Source organism: Castanea sativa, chromosome 11 (genome assembly GCF_040712315.1).
Source record: "Castanea sativa cultivar Marrone di Chiusa Pesio chromosome 11, ASM4071231v1".
NCBI lineage: Eukaryota > Viridiplantae > Streptophyta > Magnoliopsida > Fagales > Fagaceae > Castanea > Castanea sativa.
In genome coordinates this window covers 35,278,227-35,305,062 of record NC_134023.1, presented here as the reverse complement: position 1 = coordinate 35,305,062, position 26,836 = coordinate 35,278,227, and the positions used below count along the sequence as shown (strand labels likewise).

Below are 26,836 nucleotides of genomic sequence, written 5' to 3'. Positions count from 1 at the left end.
CTTTCTCCTCTTTTCTACCTTGAAAACCAAACAATGTGAGGCCATCTTTTTTTTTTTTTTCTTCTTCTTCTTTTCTACCTGCATAACAAACACCATGAAGGAATAGCATTCTCTCTTCTCTTTCCTTTCTTTCTTGCTCTCTCCTCTTTGGCTCTTCCCTTTCTTTTCTCTTCCTCCCCCCTTTGTTTTGCTTAACAGTGTAAGAGAATCAATAAAAATATTCCATTTCCATTCACAAATATCATCGTATATTTTTGGCCATACACTCGCAAAATTTAATTGAATTTGAATTGATCAACGGCAAATCCCGCTAGTGCAATACACTATCAAGTAATCTATAATATTCATAATTTACCTGATGCCATGGCACTTAAAAAGTTCAAAGAAATCAAACGGCCTAAAATCTGGTAAAATCCTGTACTGAAAATTGTCTGCTATGCTAGACAAACAGGAGCCATTACTTATTGTAACGAAATAGAAGACCACTCTAACAGTAGCCATTTAATCTTTTGGTACAAATAGGAGACTACGGCTCAGACCTAACCCACTTAATGCCAGGATCAGGAAAAATAAATTACTTTTGATTTGATGCAGAAGCCCAACTATTTGTGCATTTGGAGGGAACAGGCATTCTAGGGAGGTTTTACAAACTCCGATAATCTATCACAGTGACTTCATCCTCTGGAGCATCCAAATCTTGATAACTGCACCACCATTATAATAACCATGACCAAACAATTAAATATGAAGCACATCCTCAAACCCACAAATCAGAGAACTTTCACAGTGAAGTGTAAACTAAAAAATAAACTAGAGAAAATTAATAGATACCCAAGTCAACAAATCACCCGCCAGAAAACAATTAGATAACCACTTTTTTAAATCACCAGAATAAACCAGTCTAAACTTTTCTCCATGGCCTTTTTGCATCAACCTTAAGTGCCAAGTGCTAAAAGAATCAATTCAAAGGGCGCCCAAATCACCAGAAGTGGATTGTTTACTCCATATGGTCGTGGCTAACACGTTGTGAGAGAATCATTTTGTTCACCAAATTGGTGTAGAAGTATAAAAATGGCCTTAACATTAATCAAATCACTGCCTCTTAACAAATTAATTGCCAGACAAGAATATACTACTAAGCATGATTTGCATTCAAGCAGGAGGAACTGAGCAAGAAAGCTCCAGGGAATAACATACCTCCGCATTCGTCGAGGATCTGGCCTAAAAGATGGGGGAACAAGAATTGGAGTTGGCCCTCCAATATGAGGACCAGGACCAGGCCGCATCTTTCTACCACTGCCATCAAATGAGGATGGCCCTCCCTGGTCCCGTAACATCTGCATTGCAACTTCTGGGGGAGCAGGAACGAAGGGTCCCAGAGGGCTGCAATAATTAAAACATATTAAGCTTTAAGTCTTTCAGAACACGAAGGAAAAGTATAATAGGAATGTGCAACTAACCCAGCACCAGGAACAGGCATTAATACTGGTGGAGGAGCCATATCTGAGGGGAAGGGGGCGACTGCACTCATTCCTTGTGCACTGAACGCATCATACATTGACTCATCACGATTTCCAACTTCATGGGAACCAGGTTTAGATTGTCGATCATGGGAAGGAGAATTCTCTGTCCTATCAAACCTTTCACCATCATTAACCCTGTCAATCCGTTCCTGATCCCTCCGGTTGCCACGATCATCTCGCAATCGATTTTCCATACCTGGTCTCCGCCTTTGTGGCTTGTCCTTCTGAGAATAGCTCACAAAACGTACCACATAAGATACACAAATAACAGGCATAAATTTTATCAATCATACAAGATATATGAAAAACAGTTCAAGATTTTAAATTTTTTTAATTATTGGCCTGTGTCTAACATGCAGCATACTGCATGTGTAAAAGATACCTGAGGTTGCTGCATGACTGGTGTTCCACCTGGTGCATCTGGATCACTGCATATATAATAAGACAGTCGTCAACCCATTGATAAAATACTGCCAACAGTTACAATGAACAAACAAAAAAACTAAACTTACTTCATGTAGTTTTGGAAATATAGTTCCTCACGCAATTTCGCAGTCAGTTCCATTACAACCTCTGGGTGTTTAAGCTTCAAATGTTTATGCACAAATTCAGAAGCATGGAAAAGCTTTGTGCAGCCCTTAGCTCCACAGCCATACTTCCATCCATACTTTTCATCTCTTATTTTCCTAACGAATGGATCTAAGACTTCAACAGCTGCTGCATCTATCTTCTCCTTAGCAGTCATTACTTCCAAGCGATCCTGACCCCTCAACCTTTCTTGCCAAAATGAGTCAAGTTTCTTTTCCCAGTCTGCCCCAGATTTAGTAGTTTCTTCATAATTCTTTCCTTCTGGCCTTACATGCCTAAAACCCTTGGCTTCATTAGTTTCAACCACGCCATAGTAATCTAGACCATGGATCCGCCAAAGATACGTGATAAGTGTGTCCAGAAGCTCGACACCCTCTAGACCCTTAACAGATGTTAAGCCTCGTATAATTATAATTGGACCACCAGATCCACCACGAGACTTATTATCACCATCGGTTTTGTCATGATCAACACTGCATAAGATATTGTCTTCAATCCCTTTTTCAGAATCAAGCTTGCGTACAAGGGCCTGAGCTTGTTCAATATCTAGATGAATTCGTCTAGGCTCGCAACTGACAGGGTGGGCCTTTGGAGCAGCTGAAAAATCATTTTCTTTAACAGGTCCCCTACCGTGTCTTCTTCGTTTACCACCAGGCTCTGCCTCATCATCAGAATTTTGATCAACTGCAGGCCCTGATTTGTTTGATGACAAGGCATTAACACCAGGATTTCTGCACCACAAAATACAAAATATGCATCATAGCCAGGAGGGTGCAAACCTTCTGTTTTAAAACATTTTTCTTTTTCCTTTCACACGTACACACACACACACACATAGAGAAAGAGAGAGTACAGGTCAAGTGTTCCACTCTGCAAATCAAGAAAAAAATCCTTTGCTATCTGTCGAGCTTGTTCATTCCTCCTACAAGGCAAAGAAGTTAGGGAAGAGACTTTTAAATAACATTAAACCCACAAAAATCACGGTATGGTCAATCTGCATGTGTCTGCAAGTATGTGCACACAAATGTGACACACATAAACCTTCACATATACACACATACCTTCAACCATACGAAATCAATTGATGCCAAATGCATTTTGTGTTTCTCATTTTTTCAGATATATATTGTAGACTTGTAGTAGGTTTTCTTTATTATTAGGCTATTAGCAGATAAACTCACCTTTCAATGACAGAAATTAAATTCGTTGGATGATACTTGTCTTTCAACCTTTATCAACAGGAAAAAATCTTATTAGTGATAAAAATAAAAGAACTACACCTATATAAACAGTTGACATTAGAAAAATAGTACAGTGATGACCCATAGCATTCAAAAATGAACCAACTATAATCAACAACACAAAAAGAACCTACCATTCCTCATCTTTATGAGCCTCAAAGAAAGCTCGTTTCTGAGTAGAAATGTACTCTGATTTATATTCTTGGTACCTAAATAATCAAATACACATCATTTATAAATAAAAATAGATTCAATTAATTATCAAATTTTCGGACAAAGCTTTGTTTCAAACTTATTTACTTTCCAGAATATACCTACGCTCAGCTTCAGCAGGTAAGATATCATCTTCAAGCTCCTGAATGAATTGCTTATATGACATCAACCCCTCCCTGAAACAATTTGTGAATGGCATCATTTAATACATGAAGCTGAACAAATAACATCTTTGATAAAAGATAACTTTTTTATTTTTTATAAAAGATAACCTATACCATCAATCTTAGTTGTAAGATTTCTATCATCCATAAGAATCTGGTCACAGGAAATTTCTCAAAGATTCAAATTCTACAGCAAGATTTGGTACTCCTGATTTAATTCAATAAAAACAATTAACAATGGTCTCCAAAAGAGAAGCCATGATGCAGGTAACGAGAAGCCAAGCTCATTTTTATTTTAAAGTGTCAAGGAAGATTTTGCAATTTACTAGTTTCTGGACATAGGCTGTATTAATGGTCCATTGGGTCTTATTTTGGGTTGTATTTACATTTAGTTATGTAAATACAACCCAAGGACTCACTAGTCAAAGCCCAAGGACTCCAGCTCTTATTAGGATTTTAAGAAGTCCAATTTCTACTAGGAATAGGTATTAGCCTTCTATTTATAGGGATGTAATATTTTCTATTAAGAGAGAGAGAGAGGAGAAGGAGAAGAAGAAGAAGAAGTTTTCTAAAGATTTTAGAAACTATGAAGCTTCGTTTGAGGTTTGTGTGATAAAACCTTATCCTAAGTGTGATGCCTTAAATTTTATTGTTTTTATTTCCCCTTCTTAAATTCCCATTAATTTAAGAATAATGCCTAAATACATTATCCTAAATGTATTAGGAATAATGTGTGGTTGTACAATACCAATTAAGTTTAAGACAATTTTACAAGACTACTATAAGACCAACTGTGCTATATGGTATTGCCTATTAGGCTATTAAGAAACAACATATTCATAAAATGAGAGTAGTTAAAATGAGAACATTAAGATGAATAAGTGAAAATTTAAGAAAAGACAGGGTATGAAATGAAGAAAGTTGTTTATGTGACTTCTTTGGATTGAAAGGATTGCGGAAAGTCATATGCAAATGAGAGCAATTAATGCACCAATGAGGAAGAGGAATTTGATTCATGTTGAGGGAAAAAAAGAGGTAAAAAAAATTATTATTAAAAAAAAAAAAAAAAAAAACCTACAATAGCACTGGTAGAAGGTTGATATTGGATGTGATAGAATGGTGGAGAAGAATACATGTGGCAGACACTGATTTTTCTATTGAATATTTTTCCTTGACTCCGAAAAGGATTTCATCTATTTGGAGATCCTTGGTGCAAACCTATTGTGATAAATTCTGTAGTTTCCTTTCATTTTTGCTAAATTCTGTAGTTTCTGAATTTAAACTCCTACCATGCACTTGAACTAGTAGTAGGAGCCCATCTATACCCACTGAATTATTTCAATTCATTAAAAACTGGTATAGAGAAACTTTCAGTAGCTATGAACTTTTCTTTACAAATTATGTGAAACTACACATATGCCAAAGTAAATGCTCAAATGAGATATCAATTAGCATAATACTTTTTTTGCTGGTAAGTTAACATGCACACTGTGGGTCTTAAACCCACCACTTCACCTTCCACCTTACTCTTACATGGGAAGGAGGTGCCATTGAGCTAGTGCTCATTGGCCAATTAACAACGTATAATATTCAACTACATTTATACTTCTTTATTATAGTCTGACGCAGGAGCATCTTCTATAAGCTGTTTTAAGCTAATTTGATTGAGTTCAAACTGGCAGCCTTAGCTGTTAAGAACAGTTAGTTACAGCTATCTGTGTCCAAACAAGAACGTTAAGGCAGTTAGCTTATGCGGCAGCCATTCTTGTCTGAATTAGTTCGTCTTGTTAATAAATTAGTTAGGGTGTGTTTGAATACCGCTTATTTTGCTGAAAATTGAAAACACTGTAACAAAATAATTTTTAAATATGTGAATAGTGCCGTGAAACCCATTTTTAATGAGAGTTTTGTTGAAAAAAGAGGTTTGTAGGTCCCGTGAACAGTGCATAGGACCCACTGGAAAAACATAAATGCTCTTCTCAAAAAAAAAAAAAAAAAAGTAGGAAAAAGTGAAACGCAAAAACGCAGAAACATGGCCTCTATCCAAATGCATAGTTACTTGTATTAGATGTAACCAGTATTAGTTTTGACACTTGGCAAGAAACTAATGGTTGTTAGTTGTAGGACAGATTGTGTAAGTACTCTTGTACTCTCATTTAGTGCCCAACCACCTACTAAATGTTCTAAACAACTCTCATTGAGTTGGAAGTAATGCTTTTTTTTAGATTGCAAGGAACACGTGGAATTTTGAGGGGGTGTCATTGATGCCTCCTCTTCCCCTTCCCCCTCCCCCACCCCTCCCTCTCCCTATCCACCCTCCTCCACCTCACCCTCACCCCCTCCCATATCCATCACCTTCTTCTTTTCCTTTTTTGCCACCTTCCCATTTTCCTCATCCCCTTCCTTGCTTCCCTCCACAGTTTGGGATTTTCCCTTATCCCTTTCCCCCTCATCCATCCTTGCCTTCCCCATCCCCACCACCTCAGGGGTCTAACCATGTTTTGCCTAAACTACCTAAACTTGCACCTGCACCCTCAGCCACACCAGTTACCCCCACCAAAGAAAATTCACAAAATATCCCTCCTTTACCTCAATCCTTGAACCACAGAGGTAGTAAGAGGTTGTTTCGCATTGATGCCAAACTTTTCTCTTTTTCTTTTGATGGGGGGCGGTCTGATTCGTATGCTATACATAGACACACCAGGGTTTTAAGAGCTCAATTTGGGTTGGACGTAGGGGTTTGGAGTGGATCCTTACTTGTCTTGCTGATATACGGGATTGGGTGCCTGGTAAAGCTGTTCTATATAAAAGACCAAGGGAAAATGGGAAGCTTATAGAGTTCTGTGGGAGTTCCAATAAATCTGGTCTTTTTGTAGTTGTTACAGTTTATTTTGGAGGGTCTAGGAAAGGCTGTATTATGATACCAGCAAGTTTCAACCGTGCTGGTTGGTCTTTGTTTCAGAGAGAGTTGAGGAGTTTTTCCACTGGTGCAAAACTGGCTTCTATGGTGAAGCTTCCTCCAATACTGGTGGTGGTGGAGGTGGTCAGTCAGTTGGTGGTGACCAGAGTGGGAAATCTTTATCTACTTTTGGTAATCAGCAAAAGTCAAGGATTTTTGAAAAATTTGGAACAAATATGGGGCAGAACGGGATTCCTGGAGATCCTAAAGGAAATGGTTCAGTTAAATATGGCAATGTTTCAGTCATTAATGGCAGACCCACGCAGGCTTTTTATTTTAAACTGACCCCAGCTTCTCTGGCTTTGAGAGTGTGCAAGCCTGAGGGAGGGAAACGTAAGGTGACCTGTATGGATGCTAAGGAGCTCAGATGGCCCACGGTTTCAAGTGATGGGCCAGAAGTTTTAAAACATCGGGTGGGCTTGTTAAAGCCCAACCCGTGGCTACAGCACCTTCACTTTTAGTCAAGCCCATTTTGTCAAACGTTAGTTCTGATGCCAAGTTTTCGTGGGTCAAAGGCGAGAGCTCAAGAGGGAGTTCGTGGGATAACTCTGGGTCGCCGGTGACTGCAATGGTGCTGGAATCAGAGGAAGACCACCCCGATGAAGTGGCGAGGGCGACGGGGGCTCCCAAACCTGGGTTTTCCAGCGAGGTGGTGACTTATCGGAGAAGAGGGATGTGACCCATCCTCCGATAGCTGGTGTTTTGAGGATAGAGTTGACGGCGAGGCCAATGGGATCGGGGTCTCATGAGGACGAGGAAGGGGAGATCCCAAGCGGCACTCCTGTTGCTGATACGTAGTCCGAGGAGGAACCAGGGACTCACAAGGAAGAGGCAGGGGAGGTCCTGCGCTCCAGCGAGAGAATGAGCTGCTCTCTGGTCACTATCACGAAGCCCGATGATTGTGTTTCGGGTCCAGATGATCACGGTACCGTGGTGGAGGCAGTTTCAAGTGCCAATAGAGAACCGACCCACTCCGCTGTTGTCGCTGATCAAACCGTGGACCACGGGGCTGGGTTTTTGGGTGCCGACAGATCTTTTGGAGCTCGTTCGACAACTGCTGAGTATTCTGGGTGTCCAGTTCAGGTTCCGAGCCAATTGGTGGTGGGTTCGGACTTGAATTTTCCTAATTCTGAGGTGGGCTGTAGTTTGATTGAATCTGAGGTGCCTAGACTGGTTTAGGATGACTCTTTGCCTTCGAGTAAGGGTGTGGAGGCCGTTAATCCTGAGGTCATTACACCTTTGGCTCTATGGGACCCAAATGGTTTTACTGATCTCGTCTCTATGGAAGATGGTTCAAATGGGCTTTCAGTTGAAGAGGTTTTGGAACCATCAGAATGGGTGAGAAGGCTGATTAGAGGTTTTAGTACTTTTGTGGGCTTCCCAATTGATTGTTGTGAGAGACAATGTATTGATTTTTTTCAAAAACTTGAGAGGGTTTGGGAGCAGCAAGCGGCTGCTGTTTCTACTCGTCGGGTAAGCAATTCAAACCAAAAGGGGATGAGGGAGTTAAGAAATTTGTTTTCATCTATTAATTATGATGGGCACGCTGGCAGAAATTCTAGAGGCAGTTTGAAATCCTCTAGTTTGGGTTCGTCTGTCGGTCAATGAATTTAAAAATTTTGTCATGGAATGTGAGGGGTTTGAATAATCCTCATAAGAGAGATGTTGTGAAGAATCTCCTATGGGAATGGAAGTGTGATATCGTTTTTCTTCAAGAATCTAAGCTAGACAGCACCAGTTCCAGCTTGATTAAAAGTCTTTGGGGTAGTCCTTTTGTTGACTGGGGGACCTTAGATGCCATACATACAGCTGGGGGTGTCATTCTGATGTGGGATAGAAGGGTTTTTGAGAGAGTAGATTCAGTGGTTGGAAGTTTTTCAATTTCAGTTTTGTTGAAGGGAGTGTCAGATGGCTTTGAATGGATTTGTGGAGGGGTGTATGGACCGACTGACAGCAGTTTTAGGGATGCTTTGTGGGCAGAATTAGATTTAGTAAGATCACGGATGGATGGGGCTTGGTGCCTGTTTGGTGATTTCAATGTTATCCAGTACCCGGCTGAGAGACTTGGCTGTATTTCTTTTAGTCCAGCTATGTTTAAATTCTCGGATTTCATTGCTAAACATTCGTTGATTGATTTGCCTTTGGTAGGAGGCGAATATACTTGGTTTCGAGACTCTGATAGTCCTTCTATGTCCGGAATTGACAGAGTTTTGATGACAGCAGATTGGGAAGAGCATTTCTTTGATGTGACTCAAAGGACTCTCCCTAGGGTAGTGTCGGATCATTGTCCTCTTTTAGTGGAGGCAGGTGGTATGTCGAGGGGGAAGAGCCCTTTTAGATTTGAAAATATGTTGTTAAAGGTGGAGGGTTTTGTGGATAAGGTTCGTCATTGGTGGAATGGTTATCATTTCGTGGGACCTCCAAGTTACGTTCTAGCTTGTAAGTTGAAAGCCCTTAAAAGGGATTTGAAGCATTGGAACAAGCATGTTTTTGGAGATGTAGCTTTTAGAAAAAAGAGTCTATTAACTGAGCTCTTAGATATTGACAAGAGAGAAGAGATGCAGGTTTTGACTCAAGAGGACAAGGATAGAAGATTGGTGGTAAAATCAGATATAGATTTTCTGGCTTCTTTGGAAGAGATCTCTTGGAGGCAGAAGTCCAAGGCTCTTTTTATCAAAGAAGGTGATAACAACACACAATTCTTTCATAGAATTGCCAATTCCCATAGGCGAACCAATCAGATTAGGGGAGTGGAGGTGGATGGCGCCTTCTTTGAGGAGGAATCAGATGTTACGGATCAGGTGATGGATTTTTATAAGAAATTATATCAGGAACCGAAAGCATGGAGACCTACCATTGATGGGTTAAAGTTTGCTTGTTTAGCCGAAACTGAGAGGTCTATGTTGGAGAGAGAGTTTGAGAAGGAGGAGATTATTGAGGCTCTTAAGGAGGCGGAAGGCGATAAGGCTCCTGGGCCAGATGGGTTTACTATGGCTTTCTATTAGAAATGCTGGAGTGTTTTAGAAGGGGATGTATTGGCTTTTTTCAAAGATTTTCATAGTCAGTGTGTTTTTGAGAAATCTCTTAATGCCACGTTTCTATGTTTGATCCCCAAGAAGACTAATGCAGTAAATATTAAAGACTTTCGTCCTATTAATCTTGTGGGTAGCCTTTATAAACTTTTGGCTAAGGTGTTGGCTCATAGGCTCCGAGGGGTTTTGGATAAATTGATTTCTGACTCTCAAAATTCTTTTGTGGGAGGGAGACAAATTCTTGACTCAGTTCTAATTGCCAATGAATGCTTAGACAGCAGGTTAAAAAGTGGTACTCTTGGTGTTATAATTAAGCTAGACATTGAGAAGGCTTATGATCATGTGAATTGGAATGCTCTATTTTACCTTATGGTAAGGATGGGCTTCGGGGCAAGGTGGAGTAGGTGGATTAAGGCGTGCATCTCTACAGTTAAATTCTCAGTTTTGGTTAATGGATCTCCTGCGGGTTTTTTTGGTAGTTCTCGTGGTCTTCGCCAAGGGGATCCTTTGTCTCCGCTTTTATTTCTTATAATTATGGAAGTGCTAAGTAGATTGTTGAAGAGGACAGAAAATGGTGGTTTTCTTTGTGGATTTCAAGCGGGGTCCCATAGACAGGGGGGTATACATATCTCTCACCTTCTTTTTGCTGATGATACTATTTTGTTTTGTAATGCTTCTAGGGATCAGTTATTATACTTGCGGATGGTGCTGATCTTCTTTGAAGCTATTACAGGCTTGAAAGTTAATGTAGGCAAGAGTAAGATTGTTCCTGTTGGTGATGTTGGAAATTTGAATGATTTGGCTCGTATCCTTTGCTGCAAGGTGGGCACACTGCCTATGAGATATTTGGGCATGCCCCTCGGGCCACATTATAAGGATTCATCAATTTGGAATCCTATTATAGAAAAGATGGAGAAACGGCTGGCTGGATGGAAACAACTTTATTTGTCGAAAGGTGGTAGGCTTACTTTGTTAAAGAGTACCCTATCGAGTCTTCCCACCTACTTTTTATCGTTGTTTACTATCCCTCAAGCTGTGGCAGCAAGAATAGAAAGGATTCAAAGGAATTTCCTTTGGGGGGCCTCAGAGGATGTGTTTAAGTATCCTTTAGTTGCTTGGGACAAAGTATGCTTGCCAGTTGAATGTGGTGGTTTGGGAATCCGAAGGGTTGGGCTGTTTAACAAGGCTTTGCTTGGAAAGTGGTTGTGGCGTTTTGGGAAAGAAAAACATAAATTATGGTGTCAGGTTATAGTAGATAAATATGGGGAGGCAAGAGGAGGCTGGTGTACTAGAGGGGTAAGTGGTGCCCACGGGTGTGGGGTGTGGGATGTGGAGGAGTATTAAATTAGGAACAGAGAAGTTCTTTAGCCAGATTCTGTATAATGTGGGGGAGGGTAGCTGTGTTAGTTTTTGGCATGACCCATGGTGTGGGCCTACTCCTTTGAAGGAACTATTTCCTTCTATGTATGATTGCTCTATCTCTAAAGAAGCATGGGTCTCAGACTTGGTTGTATCAAATTCAAAAGGAGAGAGGAGCTGGAATTTATTGTTTCGGCATGGTCCTCAAGATTGGGAGGCAACCACTGTCTATTCATTCTTTAAGTTTATTTATTCCTCTATGCTAAGGGGTGAGGGAGATGATCAGCTGGTCTGGAGATTGACTACATCGGGTGTTTTTGATGTGCGCTCTTTTTATAAGCATCTAGTCCTACCACTGATGCCTTTCCTTGGGAGTGTATATGACATATTAAGGTGCCTAAACGAGTGTCTTTCTTCTTATGGACAGCAACTAATGATGGGATACTCACCATTGACAACCTTATTAAGAAAGGTCAGTTTTTGGTTAATAGGTGTTGCTTATGTTGCTGTGATGGGGAATCAATGAATCACCTTCTTCTTCATTGTAAGTTCTCTCATGCCTTATGGTGTGAAGCTTTTGCAGTGTTTGGGATTCAATGGGTAATGCCAAGGTCAGTGAACTCTTTTTTCTTTATTTGGAGAAACTGGTTTGGAAAGCATCGTTCAACCATTTGGAATATGGTCCCGGCATGTGTAATGTGGTTAGTCTGGCAGGAACGAAATGCCCGGATTTTTGAAGATAAGGCGAGAACGTTGGAACATCTAAAAAGTCTACTTTTTCGTACTTTGTTTCTTTGGGCTCATGTTTGGGGGTGTACGAATTGTACTGCTTTATCTGATTTTTTAGTTTCTATTTCCTTTAGTTCTTGATTTTCTTGTATTTGGTTCATTGTTCAAAGTGTTCACCATTGTGAACATGATGTTCAATTCTTTTCAATAAAAGTCTTATTACTAATCAAAAAACAAAAAAAAAAACTCCCATTGCTAAACAGATCGAAAACAATTCAGTCTACACACATTCCCCGCACCAGTTTATTGAGCTACCTTCCCATATGTCTATCTCCAATATTTTCAATGTGCAACACCTTACTCCTTACCATGATCCGACGGAGGCCAACAGGCCAAGTGCTTTCTAAGAAGGGTAGCCTGATGCAGGAGCATCTTCTTAGCTGTTTCAAGATGTTTTGAATCTTTTGATTGAGTTCAAGCTGGCAGTCTTCGCTGTTAAGAACAGTTAGTTACGGCTATACATGGCAGCCATTCTTATCTGAATTAGTTAGTCTTGTTAATGAATTAGTTAATTGTATTAGATGTAACCAGTGTTAGTTTGACCCTTGGCAAGATACTAATGGTTGTTAGGTGTAGGACAGATTGTATAAGTACTCTTGTACTCACATTTTGTAATCAGTTTTAAGAACTAGTGATTTTATGCCTTTGTGTGCTTTTCATTGGAACTTAGTGTTCTTGCAGAGGTGCCTAACCACGTACTAAATGTTCTAAGCAACTCTCATTGCTAAAAAAAATCCAAAACAGTTCAGTCTAGACACATTCCCTGCACCATATTCCCTAGTACTTAAGCCTTTCTATCTGTTCTGTTGAACAACAAAAATGGTAGAGTAGCATAGTCATACGTCCAATGTTTACAATTAGAATAACATATACAAAAAATACTACTACATACACGGGTATGAATATTTACACATAATATCCTTCCAAAATAATAAAGTTGTTCTAATTTCTTAATATATTCTTCTGTGTCTAATCAAGCAAAACAAAAACATTAGAACTAACATGTACATTCATTTACAATCAAGAGAGTTGACATACTAGAATCTAACCTTTGTGTGCTCCCTGTGTTTGATGAATCTGGAAAACCACCACGGTTTGATGCCATGTCTGTCCAAAAAAATCCCAAAAAGAAATATGCACAGTGAATGTTATGGACAGTAACAACAGTTAAAGAAATAGGGGCATATTGACACACAACACAAGGACAAACCAATTTACAGTTAATGTTAAGAAGCAATAAATATGGACCTTATCAATTACATAAACACAAGGAAACTTTAACATAGCTACATCATATAATTTAACTATGGATTTCTGTTGATTGAATAAAGCATTAAAACGAAGAAAATATTTATAGTATATAAGCATGCTTTCCAAGTTCCAGCAATCCTATTTTAAAGAACTTATATTTTTCTTTGGAACAGTCCCTAGTTTAAAGCACCAGCCAACATAGTCCAACAGTCAAAAGGTGTTTTGGTGGAGCCATTGGCTAGGGACATTTAATTCAGATATTTGAAATCTGGTTCCTAGTTGCTTGATGTGGATTGTTTGGACAAAAATAAATCGGCAATCTTTTGAGGCTACTGAGAAATCGCTGGATCAGTTACAAACTTTATGCCACTGAACTCTCTTTGAGTGGTCTAGGTGCTGGGGTTCTCCAAATTGTTCTTCTATCATAGAGTTTCTTTCTTCGATTAGAATTGTCCCTTAAGTTCTATTTTCTTTGATGTTATTTCTTGTTTTTTCTTGTGTCCACCATCATTAACACCTTGTATTTTCCTTCTATGCTTTTTTTACATCTTGATTAATATTATTCTTATTACCTATCAAAAAACAATAATAAAGTACAAAAGGCATCTAAGGGAGGGGCGAGTTCTTGAGTTTAAATCTCACTCTCAGCCCAAAAAAATCAACAAAACAAATAAAAAATAATAAACTGTCTTCAAACTATTTCGTAGGGGGCATAAACTCTTGCATTAATTTTTTTGGCTTTATTTCTCAGCCATTGAAAGGCTGGAAAGTAACAAAAATAATTCCATGGAATATTTTCACTAACTTTTCTTTCCAGCCCCAAGCATCTAAATATTTTTTGGATCTCCCAGTTTTTTTTTTTTTTCTTAATTTCTAAGTTACACAAGCATCCCGTGGGTCTTGAACCCACAATCTCAACCCCACCCACCTTTTTGCCCTTTGCTACTAATTATTAAAAACACAGTTGGGTTTTCCAATATTTCCTATTTTAGTTTTATCTTTAAACCTTTATTTGTAAAATCTATAAATCCTTTTCTTTTGCATTGTCTCATGCTGAATGGGAAGAAGAAATTCTTGTAGTATTGGTTCAGAATCCAATAATCACCCCCATACTGGTGGTACAAGGTAGGCTAGCTAAATTTCTAACGAAAAATAAAAAATTTACAGCAATGAGGAAAATTCAAATATGTACTGTTTCTACAATGTCACATTTATAACTATTTTTTAAGAAGCAATGAAAATCAAATCAGTGGCAAAGATAACAAATCCATTTTTATAGACATGAACTGTAATTTGTTCCCATTGTGTCCGGTAAACAAATATTATTTACTTCCTTGATTCTCCTTATGCTTTTTTTCCCCATTTACTGATAAGTTACACTCACCCAATGTGTCTTGAACCCACAATCTCCCCCTCCATCCCATTCTTTTAGTTAAGTGCTATTTAAAACAGGACTCATTAGCTTGTTTCTCATAATGTTAAAGGGGAAACGCAAAATGAAGCAGATCAAACAACAGGATAATAGAATTATCCATACACATGTGAACAAGGCAAGTATGAAATGGAATCCAATCATTGAAAAGATTGAGTGGAACTCATCTGGGTAAAAGAACCTACATCGGTGAAAGGGTGGGAGACTTACCCTTATAATGCTCACTATATCTAGCTAGCATAAATACTATTTATCAATCTTTATATTCCATCTTGTGGAGTTCTACTGTGAGCTTTCTTAACTTATCCACACACACACACGCATTGTGCTGTCCTTTCAAAAATAAAGGATTGAGGGTGAGAAGATTAAATTCATTCAATCAAGCATTGTTAAGTAAACAGCTATAGCCTTTTGGAGAGGAAGGTGATCATCTTTGGAGAAACTTTATTTTGTCTTTATTTCCTTTTCCTGCAACTGTGGCTAACCAAATTGAGAAACTTTAGAGGAATTTCTTATGGGGTGGCATTGGAGATGAACCAAAATTCCATTTGGTTAAATGGGCTACTATCTGCAGTCCCATTGATGCAGGTGGCTTGGGGATAAGGAAGGTAAGATTTTTTATTGAAGGTTTGCTTGGGAAGTGGCTATGGAGATTTGGGATGGAGAGGGCTGCCCTTTGGAGGCAAGTAATAGAGGTGAAATATGCCTGTGAATGGGGTGGCTGGTGTACTAGGCCTGTTAATGGTCCATATGGTGTTGGCTTGTGGAAAAATATTAGTCAGGGATGGCCTTCTTTTCTGGCCACATTCTATATGATATTAGGGATGGGTCTAGGGTGAAATTTTGGCAAGACCGTTGGTGTGGTGTGACATCGCTTGCAATTAGCTATCCTGAATTATTTAGATTTTGCCGAGACAAAGGGGTTAGTGTGGCTGAGCTTATGAAGCTTGATAATGGAGTCCTGTTTTGGGATGTAAGTTTCTTTAGGGGTATGCATGCTCAGGAATTAGAGGCATTGGCCGGTTTCATGGATACCATATATGATGCTTTGGTGAAAGGGTTTGGTGAAGATAAGATATGCTGGAAACCTGCTAGAGAGAAGGGCTTCATGGTTAAGGATTATTATAGTCTCTTAGTGGGCTCTAATGACTATTGCTTTCCTTGGAAAAGTATTTGGAAACAGAAGATTCCTTCTTGAGTAGCTTTCATTGTTTGGACTGCTGCTCTAGGGAAGTGCTTAACAATTGACAATTTACAATTTACGAAAAAGGAAGATTTGGATATTGGATTGGTGCTACACGTGCAAGTGTAATGGTGAATCGGTTGATCATCTTTTTCTTCATTGTCCGATTGCAATGGATCTGTGGGCTATCGCGTTCGGATTGTTTAGGGTGAGTTGGGTTATGCCGCAACCTGTAATGGGGCTTCTAGCATGTTGGCAAGGCAGATTTGGTCATCATCAAAATGAATATATATGGTTGATTGTTCCCCGTTGTTTATTGTGGTGTCTTTTGAGAGAGATAAATAGTAGGTGCTTTGAAGATAAGGAGAGCTCCATATCAGACTTAAAGCTATTTTTCCTTAGAACTTTTAATAGATTGGTTGGCTGCTTTGCAGAACCAATCATTTTTATCTTTTCTTGATTTCCTAGATTCTTGTTATTTTTGTTCTTGATTGTTTGCCTTGTACACTCCATGTGTACTAAGGTGTTCCCCCTTTTTGATATCAATAAAGCAATAACATTATTAGCATCAAGTATAGCAATGATCCCTGCAATGGACAATAAAACTAATAACAAGTACACCTAGAAGTAGTTTATGGAGAAGCATAAGGGTGGGCTGGAATAGATTCATGAAGCCACATTGGTTTCTTGGATGGGGAGGGCTAAGTACAGTTTTGGCATGATATATTGGCTGGGAACCTTGTGCTGAAAATGTTGTATTCAGGGCTGTTTTCCATTGCAACGGGTAAACAAGCTTTTTTGATAAATAACTAACTTCATTGAAATTTTTTTTTTTTTTTAAAAAGCACATGGACAGTGTGCTAAAGGAAAACAGGAAAACTCCAAAACTAAGACGCATGGAAGTACATCCATCAATCAAATCAGATAAAAAAAAATAAAAGTGAAAACACCCAATGCATTTTTCCATTCAAATAAAGTCTGGAAAAAGGAGAGCCTGAGGTCATGAATCGATCTTTCACTCCCTTCAAAAGTCTTGAGCATTTCTCTCCCACCAAATAGCCCACATAAGGCTCCAAATCAACACATCTCTATGTCTACTAAACTTGCCCAGCCAACAACACATCTTGGCATGATCCAATAAACCCCAAATAGTGAAACACCATATTCCACAGCTCTGTAGCAACAGCAATGTAAGAGTACATGATTACTAGACTCCCCAGCCCTTTAACACATGCAACACCAATACCTAACAACAATCCAGTGCCTCTGTAAATTATCAATATTTAAGATTCTTTACCATGCCTCTGTCCACAGGAAGAAAAGTGTCAGACCTAATAGTATGATCGAACTTCAAAAACCTCTCAGGAAGAAGGTTTCCAGCAGAGCTTATCTATTCCATCTCCTCTCCACACTCCAGAATAAATAAGATCCATAAAGGCAGCAACAGACTTTAACCACCCACTTTAAAGCTGATAAAACAATTAAAAGTATCCCACCCCTTCCTAATACTCTTCCAAAGGCAGACCCCCATATGGTCCCCATACAACATTAGAACACCATTTCCCCCCGGCATACTGCCATACTTCAAGTCCACTACCATTCTCCATAAAGCATCCCTCTCCATAGCATACTGCCACAAACTACTTACCCAACAAAGACGCTTATGTGAATTATTAATTGGGGTCGCTAAATGCTGGGGGAAATCATTAATTGAATCTTAGGTTTGCAAGAGTTTTCCATATTTGGGAATTAGGTCACTTGATTCTAAGTTTGATATTCTATATTCTAATATCCCTAGAAGAGATGAAGACTATGATAGTTTTAGGTGAAGGCTTAATTACAATGGTAAGTTTGAAGTTCGTTCACTCTATATGAGGTGTCAAGAGGATATAGGTGCCTGTTTGACATCTCGTTTTGAAATAAACTTATTCAAATGGACACTTGATCATAGCCATTTCCCAGGAAAAGTATCGAACAACAAGACTCCTAAGAAAGTTGCTTTCTTTGTATGATAGCAACCAAAACAAGGTATTGACTTGGACTAGTGTTGTACTTGTGAATGTAGTGGTGAGATGTGGATCATTTGCGACTTCCTAAAAAAAGTTGCTTTCACTGTGTGATAGTAGCCAAAAGAGATATTAACTTGGACTGGTGTTGTATTTGTACATGTAGTAGTGACTGTGCAACATTTGTTACTTGTGTGGTGGCTCCCCAGTTGTCGCCTTTTGCTTTCTCTATATTTGGAGTCCAATGGGTCATGCCAAGAGGTGATTGATATGCTTTTCTGGTGGAGGAATCTGTTTGGTAATCATAGGAGTTCTCTTATTAGGGATGCAGCCCCTCTTTGCTTGATGAGGACAATCTTGCATGAGAAAAACGTGTACTTTTAATGATGTGGACCTATCTATTTTCGAGATAAAATCATTGTTTTTGAGGTTGGTGCTTGAGTGGCCCTACACATCTGGTGGCACCAACGCACGTTATATTGTAGAGTTCATTCACTCCCTTTCTTTTCAAATGTGATTGTTGAAAATTGTGATTTCCTAAGCAAGCTTTGTGTACATGAGGTTTCCTCATTTGGATAAAATTTATTATTATGTATCCAAAAAAGAGCATAGGAGTTCTCTTATTAGGAATATGACCCCTCTTTGCCTGATGAGGGCAATCTTGCATGAGAAAAACAATTGTACTTTTAATGTGGAGCTATCTCTTTTTGAGATAAACCATTGTTTTCCTCATTTGGATAAAATTTATTATTATTTATCCAAGATAAAAAAAAAAAAAGGGGGCGGGGGGAACAAAAACATGCATACACATAAAACTTAATACATGGAATTATGGACATGTTATTGTCTTGACAACCTCTCTAATTGATTTTCTTCTCTTATTGAAACTTACAACACAATGTACATACTGCATATCAATATTTTTCTTGGTGAATAACGTAGAGATATTTTTTTTTTCAAAGAAGACACATAAACCCCATTAGCATACAATGACCATATACGAAGCAGTATCTTTAGGAATTCGGCACTAAACTAAGGTTCTTGAATAGGATTTGATGTCTACAGGTTTAACTGTTTAAGCAGATTAAGTAACAAAAAAAATTGGATTTGAAAATGTTTCAATGGTTATTTGATGTTAAAACAGTGAGTAGAACAAGAAACAATGAAATAAACACTCGGCAGTCACACCTAGATTTCCTAAGGAAATACCCTTAGGAGGGAGAAGGCAATAAAAAATGTCGTACCCAATGCACAAAACTCCCACTTTTTTTTAATAAGTAATAAAAGGCACAAAACTCTCAATTTTGGGGGGTCTAGGAGAGGTCATAGTAGGAAGCCTTACCCCCTCCCTCCCCCAACAAAAAATTACATCCTCAAAACTTAATTTAAGCTACTGGAATTTCATTATATTCATTCTCTTTATTTCTATCTTTTATTGAATATAAAGATTCTTTTATTGGCTATTGTCAAGTAAAATTTTCCTAGAAAGACTAGTACTCCTAATAATAAAATGAAAACTGAAAAGTAATTAAGAATTTCTAGTGCCCATTTGGCATACCATTTTGAAACTGCACTTATTCAAAGTAAAACCTTTTTAAACCTCTTTTTTTTTTTCCTATGTACAGTGTTTTCAAAGAGCAGAAAAATAATTTGTGCCAAGAGGGCAGTTAAACCAAATAGGACTCAAAGCGTAAGCTAATACTCATGGTCCTCTAGAATAGCCACTACAGCATACTATAATAGAAAATCTAGAAATAACCAAACTACCCTATTTTAATAAAACCTTTATTAAAACTGAACCACTAACATTCTAGTGCTTGAAGAGATCTAGACACGACATTAGGGGGAAAATAAAAACCAAGTTTCTAACTTAAAGAAACTTATTATTGTATTCAGACTTAATAATAACTACAGTAGCCTATGAAATGTGCCAAGAAGGCCCCACATAAAAACTAGGCAACAATTCAAAGTCCATTTGGTACTTTTTTTTTCTCTTTTTTTTTTAGCTTTTTGAAAATGGATTGTTCAAAAAAGTTGGACTTAAATAAAAAGTGATGTTTTAAAAACCTATACGTTGAACAAGTGCAGTTGCAAACTGCTGAAACAAACGAGCTCTTAATCTTGTTTTTCCTCAAACTTTAAAGTTTATATAACATAACTTATATAAGAGCTTCCATATATGCAAAATTACATGATGAAATAAAAGTATGTCAAGTCAACAACCCAAACCTTACATACCAGAAGGTCCATTTTGATGAGGGCCTGTTGAACGATTCATAAACCGACCATGAGATTTTTCATCAGCATACCCAGGTCTTCCTCCCATCCCACGTTCATATCCACCAAGATAATCATGACCAAACCTGAACCATCATCGACATTATGTGAAAGTAGCCAAAACAATTTTGTAAGACGTTAAACCACTTATAAAAAATGAATTATTAAGATAACATATAAAAACTAATTAAAACAAGAAGTTCTTCAAATCAGCACCAAAGAATAATTTCTTAGCTCCAATAAGAAGAGAGAACGTGTCCATGGAAATAAGAATTCAAATCAAAATATGAAGACAATCAGGTAGAGAGAAGAGGAGGGAAAGCCCTCACATGAAATAAATCCAGCACACAAAACATAGGGGAGAATATCTTTGCTACCCTATAATTTATTTGGATTCACCTGGCCCTCCTAAGTTTGTTCTATAAGCTAATTGGCATGTTTTGTCTATCTAGAAGGTAAAAACTAACAGTCTATCCATAGCTGGCACCATGTATAGTTCAGAGGGTTCAAAAACCCCCTGAGCTAGCAATTTTATATATATATATATATATATATATATATATATATATATATGTACTTTGTTTTTTTATTTGACCCTCTTAAATAAAAAACACTCTAACTCTAAATTTTTTTTAAAACCCACTTGAAATAAGTTTAATTATGATCATCTTAACAATATTTTGATCTTTTTAAATACAAAAAAATGCCTAACAACAATCCAATTTTATCTAAAATCTGGGAGAAAAAGTAAGCTTAACAACAAAGTAAATATTTTTTTCATCTAAAATTGTTTTAAAAAGTCCATTTAGATCTTAATAAATTTGAAATAAACTAATGGAAAATTCATAGTTTACATTGTACTATCATTGTAATATTTACATTGTTTCTAAACAAATGTGTACAATATTGTATAGTTTTTGCAAATGTGTATAGTATAATTATCTATAATATAAATCTTACATTGATAGTACAATGTAAACATATAATCGTCATAAACTAATAAATAAAAGTATTTTAAGCAGTAATAATTAAGATTCACTTAACAGCAACAATTAACATGTTCATTATATTAAGAAAAAAAATGTCAAATGAACCTATAGTCTATTTTTTATTCTATTACCAGTACGTACTATAGACAAATTTGTAGTAAGAAAGCCATTTAGACCATAAGATTCATATTTTACCTAAGATGTATCTTCTTACTGACTCCCCTAGGAAAAAATCCTAGAGCCACCACTGAGTTTATCATGAATATAATACAAGGTGAAACTGGAAAATGAAAACAAGCCATGCCACAAGAAGATGAATAAAATTTACCCCTTCTTTATCTTTATCTTTGAGTAGAGGGGTTGTTTTTGGGTGGGGGGGGAGGACAAAGGATCAGTTTTAGAAAAAGACATGCTCACTTGTCATGTTGACATCTTACTACCAACATAATCTTTTGTAAAAAATAATTCAAGGCTAGTACAGTAAAACCCATCAACTTTCTCAATAGCCTCAAAACAAATCCCTAAAGCTAGGATTGCACACAGTCTGGGTTCGGTCAGGTTGGAAGTAAACCCATCACCTGACCAGATCATGTCATGTTCAGAAAAATTGCACCTGATGCCGACCGGCAATGTTCAGATAATCGAGTTAACTAACATTTTATGTAATTGTTCAGGTTAAGTCAATTTCATCATTTTGAAGTTGCTAATGTAAAATTATAGAGCAGCTGAGTTGGTAGAAGTTTTGTTTGCCAAAATTGAAAACAACCAAAATTCTAACCAAAATAAGAAAGAAAAAACATAATCCAACTTCAAGTACTTTGATTCCCCCTCTTCCCATGACAAATAGAGAGAGAGAGAGAGAGAGAGAGCGCGAAGGAGAAGGAAATCCTACATATGGATCGTAGGTCTGGCAATATAGATTTTATCACAGAATGTCAAAAAAACCCCTCATTAAAATACGAATTAAAGGGTTTTACACAATGTATTTCTGTTTTTGATTTTGTGCAATCTGTTTCTGTTGCTGTTTCTATTTGATTTGTTTGTATTTGTTTCAAGTACAATCTATTCATCAACAAGATGTACTTTTTTTAATGAAAATATCTATTACCTATCCAAAAAAAATATATGAATTAAAATCAAGAAAAACACGAAGAAAAATATGTTGAACATTGCAAACTTAAATGCACAGTAACTTGGAGTATGTAACCATAGTTTGTAGCAATATTTCCATAACTCTCATCACTGCAGCAGGTTATATGCTCACTCTCTTCCTTTTTTCTCTCATTCTCATCTCACTTATTCAGACTTTGAGGGGTCAAGGGGTCTACCAAGGACTCTCACTTAGTTGTTTCCAGCAAAGCTCAATGCTAGGATTGATGCCAGCACATGTATGGCCAACTCAATTTTACAAATTGAGCAAAGGTTTGAGACTGAAAATGTAAATAAAGGATGAGGGATAGGGGATACATGTAAATAAAGGATGAGAAAGAAGTCTCAATGTGTCAAGGCAGAGGAATTCTGAGAGACTAATAAAATAAAACTACATGTATGTTTCTGACAGTTGTTTGTTCAACACCCAAACTGAAACTGTTGGTCTATCATTTTAATAGCTTATTTAGACCAAAACAAGGGATGAAACCAACCAAAATTAGTTTTGTCACTTGGGTTGGGCCTTGCACACCCCTAAAACAAAGGGTATGAAATAAGGGAAGATGCCAAAAAATTACCCATGTTTGCTATTCTGTTCGGAGTCACAACAAATCTATATTAGCAACAGCTCCTTATGCAAGTTTTGATATTCTCACCATGCAAAATAACCTATTTTCCATACCGTTCCATCACACAAGTACTTGTTTACTATAACAAACATAGACGTAGAAATACCCAATGCACAAAGCTCCCATTTTGGAAGATCTGGGAGAGGTAGACGATAGGCAGCCTTACTCCCTTTTTTTTTTTTGTAAGTGCTGATTCTCAGTACAACCAACACAGACATTCCCAAAAAAAATAATAATAATGGAAATTAATGAGTGACCTAGACAACCCAAAATAATCTGTTGAAGATCCATAGCCCGCCCCAAATTTTGGGACTAAGGCTTTGTTGTTGCTACTGTTGTTGTTCTCAAAATCTATGAGCGCATGATGATTGGTCCTAACTTCTTCCCCTTCCCCCACAACCAAAGATAAAGATAGGCACAAACCATAAAACAAGACTGTTCAACTAATGTAAAAATTATCACCATTACTAACCAACTTTTGCACTTAAAATGTCATGATCGTGAACTACAAATTCTAATCACGAACATAATAAAAGCATATTAGGGTAAAATTTAGGTATAATAAATTAGGTTCTCCAATTTAATTCAGACAGTTGTATTTTTTTTTTTTTTTTGAGGAATTAGATGTATTGAATTTAATTGTTCAATGTGACACTGTTTGTACTTTATTGGACGATGCAACCATATGTTTGAATTTAATTGAGGATCTTAATGTGCAGCACCACCTAAGAACTATACCTTAGTTTTCCCTGAATATTACACCAAAAAAATCCTCAATCACAAGCCATAAACATATGCATTCAAATTTCAACAACACAAAGACCTAGGATTGCAGTCTGTTTCTGGGTTCAGTCTGGATGGAAGTAAACCCATCACCTAACCCAATCATGTCATGTTCAGAGAAATTGCACCTGATGCCTACCAAAAATATTCAGATAATCAAGTTAACAAGCATTTAAGGCAATTTTTCAGGTATGGTCAATTTCATTGATTTGAAGTTGCTGCTGAAAAATTGTAGAGCGGCTGAATTGGCAGAATTTGTGTCTGCCAGAATTGGGAACAACTAAAGTTCTAATAAAAAAACACAACCCATCTTCAAGCACTTTGATTCCCTCTTCCCATTACACACACTCACAGAGATGGAAACCCTAAATATGGGTCATAGGTCTCGCAAAATACTTCAATCACAAAAATAAAAATTAAATTCAAGACAAACATTCCCATAAATAAACCAAAATTCAGCTTGTGTTTTTTTTTTTTTTTTTACTTTTTCAATTATACAAATATCTAAGCACCTAAAAACATGAGAAAAATGTTTGAACAGTACATAAAACCACATGTAAAGTTCTGACAGTTGTTTGTTTAACAACCAAACTGGAAAACTGTTGGTTCTGCCATTTTAATAGCTAATTGAGACCGAAAAAAGGAATGAGACCAACTTTTGTTACATGCGTTGGGTATTTGCACACCCAAACCTAAAACCAAGGGGAGGAGACAAGGGAAGATGCCAAGATATACCCATGTTTTCTGTTCTGTTCGGAAGTCTATATCTGCAACAGCCCCTTACGCATGTGCCAATATTCCTACCATACAAAACAACCAAATTTCCATACTATTCAACCCCATGAACACTTCTTCGTTATAACCAACACAGACATACCCACTACACAAAACTCCCATTTTTACATGGTCTGAGAGAGGTGATTGGTCGTCAACCTCACCCACATTTTTTTTTGGGGAGAGGTTGATTCCCTGTGTAACCAACACAGACATTCCCAAACAGTAGTCAAAGTGGAAATTAATGAGTTGTTCTCAAAATCCATTAGCACATCATGATAGGTCCCACTCCCCCCCCCCCCAACAACCAAAGATAAAGAGAGTCACAAGCCATAAAACAAGAAATATTCTACTACTACTACCCTGCACAAGACTGTTCAACAAATGTAAAAATTACCGCCATCAGTGACCAACCTTTTGCACTTCAAACATCATGAAAATGAACTCCAAATATTATAAAACATAGTTACAGTTTCTTAGCTATAGTACATTAGATTCCCCCAATTAAATTCAAACACAGTCGTAGTGAATTTAATTTTCTCTACTTGATCGGGGTTCATTGTGTTTGAATATAATTAAGAAACCCATATCTAAGTTTCTCCCTAAACATTACACCAAAAAACCTCAATCACAAGCCAATAAATTTTGTACCAACTAATAATGATAATGTTCAATATTTTTGCACTGTTTTCACTTTACTATTCAACCCAACAATGTATTTGAATTTAATTGAAGAACCTAATGTACAGTACAAACTAAGAAACAGTACCAAAGTTTTGCCCTAAATATTCCTCAATTTGTAGCAAATAATAATCAAAGCATATGAATTTTAATTGAGAAACCTAATGTTGTACAGCACATAAAAGGAACTGTACCTATCGTCGGGACCATAACCGCCACGAGGGCTCCCACGGCGAGAGCGCTTGAAAGGCGGAGGCGAGCGGCGAGGAGGAGGAGGAGGAGGATGAGGCGAGTAGCGGCGGTCGCGGTCGCGATAAGGGGGAGGAATAGGGCTAGGGCTACGGCGGCGCTTGTAGTCCCTATCCCTATCCCTGGGCGACATGTTCCGGTCATAGTAATCGCGGCGGTGGTTCGGAGGCCGATCGAAGTCCCTGTCGTCTCTCCTATCCCTAGAGTCTCTCTCCCTCCTACCGCGAGTTGGGGGATGAGGGAGAGGCGGAGGAGGCGGCGGCGGTGGTGCCGATGCGTCGTCCTCCGTTGCGGCGCCGGCGGTGACGCCGGCGGAGGTCGAAGGCTTCGAGGATCGGTCAACAGAGTCGTGAGGCATGTTCATGACTTCTGCCATAGATGAAAGAATTTTGGAAGGGGTGAGAATAGCCCTAGAAAAACAAAATTATAAGTAATTTTAATGGATATGAAGGGGTAGAAGTGGAATTAAAAAAAAAAAAAAAGAGTTGGAGAGAGAGAGAATTGAGGACCTGAAGAGAAGAGAAGTGAAGTGTGGAGAGTGAAAGAGGTGAGAGTTGAGATGAGAGGAAGTAATGGAGAGATTTTTTTGGGGTTTTTTTTTTATTTTTTTATTTTATAAAGTTTGTTTAAAAACGAGAGAGCGAGAAAGCGTCCTTTCAAGCTCGCCTTCTTTTCTTCCAATCCGTCTCTGGTGGTGATAAAATGGCGTTTCCGATAGGGGGAACGTGTGCTAAAATAATAATAATAATAATAATAATTTTTCATAATTTTTTGTAAAAATATTATATACTGTTTTTTTTTTACAAAATTTGACAAAAAATAACTTTTCAAATTTCAAAAAATAAAAATAAAAAAATATTATGCAATATGTTTTTTTTTGGGACAAAATTGGACAAAATGTTATAATTTGTTAGGACTAAAAAAATACCTTTTCAAATTTAAAATAAAATAAATGAAAAATTAACTAAATTTTAAGGACCAATCTTTTATTTTCACTACTATAGAAAAAATTATATTATATTTTTCACTTTTTTTCCATACAAATGCTATATGTTATTTCGTTCTTTCTAATTTTAATTTTCTATTAAATATGTTTGAGTAGAAACTAACTTTTAATTATCTTTTTCCAAAAAGTAGTCCAATTAAGGGTTAGAGTTAAGCTTCCTTATAAATCAATGGATTATGTTGTAGGTAGGTACTTCGAAATATGGTAAGATTCTTTGTGCTTGTTGTTGATACCATATTTTATCTACCCTCGATTTTCATGCCAAACATCAGAAATTCCAAAAAAATCACTTTATCATCGGAGGACTGCAGGAACACCTAGATTATCATGATTTAACCCATTTGGGCATCGAAGCACTCAAAGTGCAGTTTCAAGTCAAAATAACCAAAATGCCCCTCGTCAATCGAGAGCTGATTGAAGGTCAAAATTGGTTAAAACTCCAGAAAATGTATTTTTCATGTTTTTACATCAAACCTGAGGTTATTAGAGATTTTTATCAAGTTTGACTAAGAATTGACTTCTAGTGGCAATTGAAAACCAACTTTGGATCCGACCGTCC

At 37.5% G+C, this 26,836-nt stretch overlaps 1 protein-coding gene across 2 annotated transcripts; it reads right to left on the bottom strand.

The window, feature by feature from the left end:
- Window positions 1-269: 269 nt before the first annotated feature.
- LOC142615736 (serrate RNA effector molecule-like) lies at window positions 270-25,922 on the bottom strand. Of its 2 annotated transcripts, XM_075788553.1 has the most exons (13): window positions 25,781-25,922; window positions 25,217-25,640; window positions 19,979-20,103; window positions 12,918-12,975; window positions 3,667-3,741; window positions 3,487-3,561; window positions 3,293-3,340; window positions 2,965-3,033; window positions 2,036-2,842; window positions 1,906-1,951; window positions 1,461-1,747; window positions 1,198-1,383; window positions 270-704 (listed from the first exon to the last, which is right to left on the bottom strand). In XM_075788553.1, exons 2-13 carry the CDS (start codon window positions 25,633-25,635, stop codon window positions 644-646), a joined length of 2,256 nt encoding a protein of 751 aa, XP_075644668.1. In that variant the 5' UTR covers window positions 25,636-25,640; window positions 25,781-25,922; the 3' UTR covers window positions 270-643. The 2 variants fall into 2 exon arrangements, with proteins under 2 accessions (XP_075644668.1, XP_075644667.1); XM_075788552.1 differs by lacking the exon at window positions 25,781-25,922 and having other exon boundaries at window positions 25,217-25,767.
- Between the last annotated feature and the right edge of the window lie 914 nt (window positions 25,923-26,836).

Coding starts and splice junctions, on each gene's coding strand:
- LOC142615736 (XM_075788552.1), bottom strand. CDS start 25,647: ATGGCAGAAGTCATGAACATGCCTCACGACTCTGTTGACCGATCCTCG. Junction 20,104..25,216: donor GGTTATGGTCCCGACGATAG/GTACAGTTCCTT, acceptor ATGATGGTTCAG/GTTTGGTCATGATTATCTTG. Junction 1,952..2,035: donor TATTTCCAAAACTACATGAA/GTAAGTTTAGTT, acceptor TTATATATGCAG/TGATCCAGATGCACCAGGTG.